Source organism: Sphaerodactylus townsendi, linkage group LG05 (genome assembly GCF_021028975.2).
Source record: "Sphaerodactylus townsendi isolate TG3544 linkage group LG05, MPM_Stown_v2.3, whole genome shotgun sequence".
NCBI lineage: Eukaryota > Metazoa > Chordata > Lepidosauria > Squamata > Sphaerodactylidae > Sphaerodactylus > Sphaerodactylus townsendi.
Window position 1 is genome coordinate 47522188 of NC_059429.1, and position 10465 is coordinate 47532652.

A 10465-nucleotide genomic window follows, 5' to 3' on the forward strand; every position below is an offset into this window, starting at 1 on the left:
AGTGCTGTCTCTGAACTGAACTTGTGGATTCCGCACATCATATTTATATCGAGCTGCAATTGTTATATGAATTCGTTTTCCGTTTACAAATCAGTGAAACCTCCAAATCGTACCTACAGCACCGCGCACGCGCAGTTCACCCCCGGGAGCGCCTTTGCCCTTCCCGAACGGGGCGTGGCCAGGATCGCTCCGGAACCGGAAGCGCTGGACACTTTGCCGCGGGGGGCGGCTGCAGGTGGCTGCGCTCGGTGCTTCCGTCATGGCGGGCTGTGGGGTGTCAGCGGGGGCGGCGGCGGCGGCGGCAGCAACTGCCGAAAGGTCGCTCACCGATGATGAGATGGCGGAGGTGAAAAAGGAAGTAAGCGAGAGGCTTCAACGGGCTGGCGGGGAGAGGAAGCTTGATGGGGAGAGGGGAGCGGCCCGGGGGGCTATATGGCGACGTATCGATGCACGCGGGGAGCGGGGTCCCGACTGAGGAAAGGATAAACCGAAAGAAGCAAGGAATTTTAATAAGCGTGTTCTGACGAGGAGGAAGGAAGGAAGGAAAGTGCAACTCTGCTTTTGCCACGGCAAAAACTGTCAAGACCCCGCGAGAGTTTCTGCCCCTTGAAGAGTAGAAAGGGGAAATCCCTCCAGATGTGGCTTTTCCTGCCGTTGCAGCTCTGCAATGGGAGACGGAGGGGAGGAAAGCTGCATCTGGTGAAGTTCTACCTTTTATGGAAGGGGCCTGGTGGAAGGGCCATTCGAAGCTGCTTTTTGGCCCGTTGTGTTTACCCGGCTTCATTGTTTTACTTATTTGTATCATGAGAGAGGTTGGCACCTCCGTAGCAACCTGCTGTAGTAAAGCAAAACACAAGTCATTAAGGGCCGAAGGCCTGAACAAATACTGTTGGTCCTTAAAGGCCCCTGGACTTCAGTTTGTTTTGGGAACTCTGACCCTGGCATCTATGGTTGAAAGATGTAGTTGCAACAGTCCTGGGCTAGAATGACTAGTGGCCTGTTTTGCCGTAGGGCAGATAGTCTCATAAGGTCATGTTTGGTTTAGCAGTGGGGGAAGAAACAACTTGCATGTACTACTGGTGGAGGACTTTGTCATGGTCTGTGCTCCTTTTTTCTCTTCTCCTTCAACCTTTTCTTCTAGATAATAGGTGAATAAAGAAAGGATCATATAAGGAGATTAGGAGAGTTGCCTGCTTGCTGTTTTAGGATCACTGAGAGTTAGATACACTCATACACACACACACAAACCCCGCAGTGTACCCAACAATATTGTCAAGAGCAGAGAAAGAATGGAATTTATTTTAGGAAAATTCCTTTTCCCACAGCACAGGCAAGGCTTAGAGTGGGGGTTGAAGGCATGTTAGGCTTGGGAAAGCATCAGAGGGAGAAGAAGAAGAAGAAGAAGAAGAAGAAGAAGAAGAAGAAGAAGAAGAAGAAGAAGAAGAAGAAGAAGAAGAAGAAGAAGAAGAAGAAGAAGAAGAAGAAGAAGAAGAAGAAGAAGAAGAAGAAGAAGAGTTTGGATTTATATCCCCCCTTTCTCTCCTGCAGGAGACTCAAAGGGGCTTACAATCTCCTTCCTCTTCCCCCCCCACAACCACCACCCTGTGAGGTAGTGGTGGGGGGCTGAGAGAACTCCTCGAGAAGCTGGGTGGACTCAGCTCAAGGGTCACCCAGCTGATGCGTGCAGGTGTGGAGTGGGGTACAGGCTAATCTGAATAACCTGCAGATAAGCCCCTCTCATTTTCAGCTCAGGGCGGCAAGAGCCGTGGGGAAATCAAACCCTCGGGTTCCTCCAGATTAGATACATCGAAGCTCTTAACCTCCTAATGCTTACCAACAAGCATCGCTGCTCCAAGTCCATCAAATTGCATGATTTCTGCTCCAGCTTACACTTGTCTATGTAGGAGTTTCTTCTGGAGCACTGTTAGGAAATCCCCTATTTGTAGTTGAGTTTTTGTCAGCCATGAGTCACTGAAAATAGTTTTGGGCTTTTAGTAGTCACCTCTTCCTCTTCCTGCTACTGAACAGACATTGTACGTAGGCATTAAATGATAAATCAGAATCTGTAGTAATTTGTTGTTATATGTTTGTTATCATTGGCTGTATTGTGATCTTGCTCTGAGAATGACTGAGTTGATGTTACAACCGCTGGAAAAATTGTATTCCTCCTCCACTTCCCCAATTTTAAGCACTCTTGTTCTTCACATTACTTGAAAATGTTTGAGTTCCAATTGTAAATGTATTTAGTTTTTACAAACTTCTGTTCATAACACAAGTCTGTAAGATAGATAGAACTTGGTATGACTTGAAAACCAGGAGGAGTATTCAAAGCTGTAATTTTTAGACTAAATGTATATCTTTTCTTCAAACCTGTAAATTGGTGAGTTCTTCTTAAAGTTGTTCTTGAACCCTAGCATCTGAGACTAGAATGCCTACTTACAAGATCGTCCAGTGAGGCTTTGCTCTGTATACTACTTTTTCAGATTAGGCTAATGGTAATAATGAAAGTGCCTTTTCTACTGTGGTGTTATTCTTATTGAACTTCCTCCAAAGGTCATCTTTGGGAAGTTCTAGGAAAATGGCCAAATACATTTTTTGTTCTGTGGAGGAAGTTGTATAACTTCTATGGAATTTTATAATGGCTGTAATTCTCTTGGAGTTCTAATTAAAGGAGAAATAATTTAAAATGGACAATGGAATGCAACCCTGTTAATTCTCTTGGTCTTCAGCCACTTTCAGTGCTATTTTTCATGGTGGTTGTTTGGAACACATTTCTGGGTGGACACTGGGAGGCACCATTTTGCAATGGTTTGAGTCTTACCTAAAAGGTAGGTTTCAGAGTATGGTGCTTGAAATGAGTAAAATGCTTGAAATGTTTTAATATTTTGATATTTGCCACCTTGAAAATGTTGAATTGGGTGGAAAGGCAGACCAGCAATATTTCATATATATATATATATATATGTGTGTATGTGTGTGTGTGTGTGTGTGTGTGTGTATATATATATATATATATATATATTTGTTGAAAAAACAAACAAGCTTAGACTATGTTCTTTTCAACAAAAAGAACTATGTAGAATTGTAACTTCATGCGCCACATGCTGGACCAAGCAGACCATTCTAAAACAAGAACGGTCTAGCACATGATGGATGAAGTTACAATTCAGCTTAGTTCTTTTGTTGGCAAGGTTTTACAAACATCTAATGGTATGCTCTTTGTGTCAGAATTTGAATATTGCACAGTTTGAATATTGAATAATATTTCTTTTGCCATAACTGAATTAGTTACCAGTTTAAAAAACAGAAGTGGGACAGATGGGGAGAGGAGAATGAAGGAAAAAGCAAGACTAGGAGGAAAGAAGAGTTGTGAGAAACAAACAGATGGGGAAAGGAGTTCAGAGAGAGAGAAGAGGAGGAGGGAGCACAACACATGTTCTCCCCACCCTTTTTCCATGTTGACTGCTGGCTAGTGGGCGACGCTCCCCACCAAATCACAAGGACCAGCCCTGTGGTTTCGTTGGTTCACCAATGGCTCAAGCCATTCCCCAACCACCAGGGGCAAGGATGGGCCCAAGACCGCTCAAGAAGAGATAGAAGGGATGGCACTAGTGGATTTCAATTTCTAGTTCTTGATATATCCACTACTGTTACACATTGAACAAATGACAAGAATAAATGAGAAAAAGAGAACAGCATGAACAAGATGACAACTTTTAGCTCAACAGTATTAACAATACATTCTATCAGTGGAAATACTGTTGATCTAGTTCAATAGAATTCAGGCTATGTCTCCAGGGTTACTGAATCTTATCAGAATTCCTCAGTTGGAATATCACTAATGGTGCCCTGAAATCTTTGAAAGGGAACTTATCCATGATTGTGGATCTTTCTTTGAAATGTGTCTATAGGAGAGAGTTCTAGGGTATATATTTATTTATGCAGGGCGAAGTTGAGGCTAATCAATTCTGACCATTGTCCCATACTATGTTCAGTGACTCTTGGAAGTTGTGTGGCATTTACTTAGGATTTTTCTTTTAAATGAACAAGTTACTGTAGTAAATCAGAAAGTTTGAAAATTTGATCATTTGGTAATCAACAAATTAATAGTTGTTTCAGGGCTACGATGAAAAGGGAAATTTTCAGGGTTACGATGAAAAGGGAAATTCTCTGATAAACAAAAGACACATCAGATGAATCAGGCTGCATGTGTGTTGACAGGAATGGAGTAGATGGCAAGAGGCATTAAGTTCCTGTCTGTTGTTAGTATTTCCTGATTATATCATGATCACCGAAAGACATCTTCAGAAGCATTTTAGTTCTAAGGACAACTGGATAAAATGAGGCTGTGCAGTGAAAAGTGTAAAAGAAGGCAAGCCACATCTTCTTTTCCATCAAATTAGTTGTCTCATAACTTAGATTTATATATCTAATTTTGAATTTTGCCCCATATTGCGGGTTTGAAAAGTCTTGGAACTTCTGAGGTTTTAGAGAAATTCCAAAATGTTATTTTAAAGGGGGGGAGGAGTTAAATTGAAATAGAGAAGTGGTGTGTGCAGAAGCACGAACATTACAACTTCATCAGAAAAATGGAACAGGGCCTCACAGGAGCTTAGAGCAGTGGTGGCAAACCAATTGGCCAAGCTGGCAGGGGCTGATGGGAATTGTAGTTCATGGACATCTGGAGTGCCATAGGTTCGCCACCATGGGCTTAGAGTCTACCTGGATAAAAATGGCTCAGAGCAGAAAACCTGTCCTGTGTGCTTTCAGCATTGGTGAAGTGATGGGGAGTAAGTGGGTCTGGGCTTGGAGCAGAAAGTACATCCTGCACACTTTCCTTTCCAGGTCTTCCCTTTTAACCGCTTGGCTTGCAATGGGGTGCCTGTGGGAGGGAGCTTGGACTTGAAAGAGCAGCCTCAAAGCAGCCTCCCCCTCCCCAGGTCTGGCTGATTATTGCAGTGGGGGCACGCAAGGGAGTGGAGAATAGGATGTTAATGTCAACTTGTATTATAAATACTGGTTTATTGGCACCTTTAACTTTATTTATCTCAGTCACCACAGAACTAAAACATGCTTTGGAGGGATATTTTAAAAATAGAATAGATGCTAGAGAAAATGCAGTTTCTTTGGTTTACAGTTAACTCTTAGGGACAACATTCCATATTCCCCTGTCTATTGACTCACTCCATTCTACCTATCTGTCAGACCTGGTGTCATCTTAGCAAATTAAGGTCTAACTGATGTGGAATACTTTTATGGCATTAAGCAATGGCAAGTTAATTGGTGGTGATACGGTTTACTATATGTTTACTATAAGTAGCAATGATATAGATATGTAGTAGAAAATAGATGTGTAGTAGGAAAAATTTCCAGCGCTTTATTTTTCTGTGGAAAATTTTGCCACGGTTTGAAAAACTAGTAACAATGAATAGATGTCATTGCAAAAAAAAAATTGGGCAATCTTGACAGTTTCAAAATTGTGTCTTTCAGTCAATTATTCCCATTAATTGTGTAATTGAGTACATTTATGTTGATTTATAGTTTGGGGCAGGATAAAGCCACAAATACTCATAGTAATCCCAATTAAAAAATCAATTTATAAATTCAACTGATTGAGTGTACAGGTTAAATCAAAGCCCAATATGTAATTTTTTATTTATATGTCCCTGCTGACATGGTAGAATAGAGATGAATAGTGTAAGTGATGCTATCCAAAAGAACAGTGAAACTGATATATCCCAGTGACCTCCATGGAAGATAATTAAATTCTATTGAAAGAGATGAGTGGACAGCCACATCGTGGTGAATCAAGTGCAGTGCTTTGAATGTGCTGAAATTAGTGTTAACAGTTCTTAGTGCTTAAACTTTTTTGTCTAATTTAAATAGTGAAAAGAAAATTATATGCTATATTATTTTTAAAAATTTTACAAACTTTATTCCAGCGAACATCATTTAGACATAAATTGCTAAATTGTACTAAATTTAAACTGTACTTGATTTATTTCTTTTCTATTAAAATATTTCAGTTCAAGTATTTGTTGCTCTTGGGATATAAAAATAACCCAGGGTAGATTAATTGTGTTTATTAAGCATGCCAAAATAAGTATGTTAAAATGAATTATATTCTATTTAGGGCACCAGAGATTTTTTTATAGAAAAGCCACATCCCTGGATATAAAATATTTCAGTGTGTGGCATTATTGTAATACTTTATATATTGACTGTACTTTTCTTCACTGCTCAAAATACTTAACTTACATTTTCTCATTTCTTAAATGGAATTATGAGGTGGACCACGCAGTGAATTCCTAGTTGAACTAAATTTTGAACTGTAGATTTGCTTTGTGAACTAAGTGTTGTTGGTGGCAATTCCTAAATGGAACAGTTGATCAAGTTTTGCATATTTTTGAATACTGTATTTCCATTCATATTAGTTTTACATAAAAGCAATATTATACAAGTTTTGTAAACATTGTTATCTTTATTCCAGGTCTTAGAACAGTTGCGTCGCTATCTGTGTGATAAAATAATCGCAGAAAGACACTTTGATTATCTACGTTCAAAGAAAATCCTCAGTCGAGAGGACACTGAAGAAATATCTTGCCGAACCTCAAGCAGGAAAAAGGCTGGGAAGCTGCTGGATTACTTAGCAGAACATCCAAAAGGACTAGATGCTTTGATAGAATCTATTAGATTAGAAAGAACACAGAACTTTCTGTTACAAAAGATAACTGATGCCGTTTTGAAAGCAAAAAATGAAAAACTTGAAGGTCTTAAAGGTAATAAATCAGAATTTTTTATTTATTCCAAAAGCCTTTAGTAAACTTGCAGCTGAATTCCTTGCAAAAATAAGCTCGAGTTAGATTTAGGTAAATGAATAGAATTACAGCCATATTTGCCTTCTGTTCCAATGATTTTAGAATTCTTAATGAATAGGGCTAAAAACCTGATAATGCTAGCTAGTGACCGAGCTGGAAGTCTAGATACTTTGAAAACCATTTCGAAGATATGCATGTATGTTCCTAGGAAAAGAAATATGTTTGTTCAAATGTCTGGACAACCTTTTGGAATCACCTTAATTTAGTTGTCTGCGAAGACAGAAATCTTGACACAAGTTACATTCTACCAGTTTAACAAATTTTGGCATTGACAATGGAATAGCATTGTAGTTTGCATTGCATGTATATCCTAAGATCTCAATTTAGGAAAAACATAGAAAATTTACCGTATGCATTTATTCTCCAAATCATAGGTGCAATAATAAGGTACTTTAAAAAAAATGTATATTTCTTTATGCCCATGAATGTGTGTACTTCATCTGCAAGTTAAAGTCTTTGTTTCCAATGTCAGCACTTGAAAGGGTGCATAAACTTTAAAAAATATGTACATACTTCTTTCTGATATATGAAGATCAGACAAAAGTTTCTGAGTTTAAAACACAGGAAACTAGACAGTTAAATTGCCATTGAGCCAAAAGCTTGTTCACATTAGTTTTTTCCATTCTTTTAAAGAACAACTACCATATATACTCGCATATAAGTCGACTTTTTCAGCACGTTGTTTGTGCTGAAAAAGTCCTCCTCGATGTATACACGAGCCACCCGCAGCCGCCGCCCGTCATCCCCTTCACTCACAGCCATCTTTTTCTTTCCCTGCAGGTTCTGCAGGCTCTGAGCCTTCAGAGCCTGTGGGGAAAGAAAAAAAGATGACTGAGTAAGTGAGGGGTGGCGGTGGGCAGCAGCCTGCTGGGCACCCCATAGGCGTGTGCCCAGCATCATGGGTGGCCCTGGCTCTTCCCTGCCCCCGCCTGCTCTGGCATTTCCTTGCTTGCAAGCAAGGGAATGCCAGACAGAGCAGTCATCTTCTTTTTGGGTTTCCTTGTTTGCAAGCAAGGAAACCCCAAAAGCATGCAAATGCTCTGTCTGGCATTTCTTTGCTTGCAAGCAAGGAAACACCAGAGCAGCCAAGGGCTGGGGGTGCTGTGGGGATCCAGGAGGCGGGGGGGGGGGGGGATCTGGTAGGGAGCGTGCGCCCTGGCTCTTCCCTGCCCCCGCCTGCTTTGGAGTTACCACCCTAGACTTATACACAAGTCAATAAGTTTTCCCAGTTTTTGGTGGTAAAATTAGGTGCCTCGACTTATACACGAGTATATACGGTAGATCTCAAATACAAAAATAAGTTGAGCATGAGATTGAATTCTGAAATGCAGACCACATTTTTCATATCAAAAGTTAATGTGCATAGCTTGGTCTCATGCCTGCTTACTCCCAGGTCAATCTGCATAAGATTGTGACCTTGCATGCTTTTATCACTTATAAAAAAGTGATTGTTCTCAAGCTCTTTGAATCAATAGAGCGTGCACTTGAGAAATACATTTTCTAGTTAATACAATTAAGATAGAGAACTTTCTTCTTGAAGTGGCTAAGCCTAAATAAAGTGTTATTCACGATTCACTACTTAAAAGAGCCACCACATCAATTTTATACTTGGTCATAAATGCTCAAAGCTTCCATGATTTCCATTTAATTATTTTAGTGACAAATGTATCTGCTCTGTAATTTCACCTACATTTATTCTCTGTACTCCTCCCCCCAAAAGTGTGGTGTAGAAATTAGTGTTTAACTAGAACATGGGAGTCCGGAGTTCAAATCCCCACTCTGCCACAAAACTCACTGGGTGGTTTTGGGCAAGTCACTCTAACCTACTGTACAGGGTTATTGTGTGGATGAAATGGAGAAAGTGATAATGATGCTGCTTTGAATCCCTATTGAAGAGAAAAGCAGAGTATAAATATCTAAATAAATACTTATGGGGAGCTGTCATAGTTCCCCTGCTGTATGTATTTGTTTCTTCTTCCTGTGTGCAAAGTAAGCATCAGTACTGGCTTCCATCTAGGCTCCTCAGGGAATCCCAGTGTTTTCTCCCGAGATTCAGGAACTGGTTCCCATCAGTTCTCCTCTGGGCCGGGCTAATTGGCCATGCTGAAAGGGGCTGATGGGAATTGTAGTTCCTGAACATCTGGAGAACCGCAGGTTCCCTACCCCTGATCTAGCCCCATCTTTCACCCCAACAAGCTGACCCTAAATTTCTTTCTTACCATTGCACACATACAGCCAACACTTACAATTAGATTTGATAGGTTCAAGTTTTAATAGCAACTTAAATTCCAGTTTCTATCCAAAGCTAGTACACATTTTGCATTTCAAAAATGAAACTACTGTTGCTGTCCTAGCAATAAGCAATTTAAGTCACACACTTGAATTAAAAGTTGGATTTTCCACAATACTGATGGAATTTGAATTTTAAGTTTTGGAACCTATTTTGTGTGCTAGTGAAATTGGTAACGTTGCATACATCATATTCCCACAATGATGGAACTGATAAAATTCTTTGTTAGTTTGTTAACTCATGCCCAAGAAAAACTATTCTCCTTCAATATACTCATAAATTGTGTGTAAGCCCATTAACTTCAGAGGACATAGAATGGTTTAACTCTGCTTAAGATTTCACTGAAGTTGCTTGTGTGAGCCTCAGAAATCATGTGTCTTAAGCTGGGTGGTCAGCTAAAAATCCAACCGTTTTTCAGATTTCTCAAGATTCTTCTTTAAAGCACTTAACAAGTCGTTCCTTCAAGAAGAATGCTAGTGAATTTTAAAAAGATATGATGGGCAAAAAAAGTGAATGTCTACATGCATGCATAAGAATTACCATGAAATTGATCAGAATGTGTCTATAACTTAATTTTTCCATTTAATCTTGCAGTTTTGCAAATAAAAGTCAATTTTAGAAGAATATTGCTTGCTAGATGATCCATATCATTTAACAATTTGTATGACTTTAAATACTATATTAATTGCATGCTAATCTGATTTGTTTCTTTTACAGAATTGAGCTGTAGCAACTGCAAGCCTTCATTACTTGAACAAGCAAACAACCTCTCTAGGTCACAGTCAAATGAATCTAATTTCTTTGAAAAACAAAAAGACAAAGAATGTACCCATCTTCCTCATCCAGAAATGTTTAGTACATCTGCTTTTGTCTCAGCTGCTTCCCTTTGTTCAATGAATTTACCCATTACTGAGGTTGGAAATGCAGAAAACTCAATTTTTTCAGCTGTCCTTCCTGGACCTGGAGATCCTGGAGCACCACCTCTTCCACCACAGTTGCAGAATGAACAAGAGGAAATATGTTCCACCTCCACTGATAGTCACTTCCTGCCTTTGAGATCCCGCTCACTTCTTCCACAGTGAACTCTGGGTTCCTTCATGTATCTTAAATGGTAATAATAATGCACAGAATGTTTTATATTCTTTGTAAAATATAGTTTTTTAAAAAAAGAGATATTTTTAAACTGTAAAATAACTATAGTTTAAGAATGTTGAGTTTAATCTTCTTTGAAAATAGTTCATTGGACCTGATGAATAGTTTAGGAGGTTGTGAAGTAAAGCTGTGTATTTTGTCGTAA

At 39.6% G+C, this 10465-nt stretch overlaps 1 protein-coding gene across 1 annotated transcript; it reads left to right on the forward strand.

The window, feature by feature from the left end:
* Positions 1 to 225: 225 nt before the first annotated feature.
* On the forward strand, positions 226 to 10465 carry BCL10 (BCL10 immune signaling adaptor). Its single transcript, XM_048498662.1, has 3 exons — positions 226 to 358; positions 6491 to 6779; positions 9886 to 10465. Exons 1-3 carry the CDS (start codon positions 260 to 262, stop codon positions 10248 to 10250), a joined length of 753 nt encoding a protein of 250 aa, XP_048354619.1. The 5' UTR covers positions 226 to 259; the 3' UTR covers positions 10251 to 10465.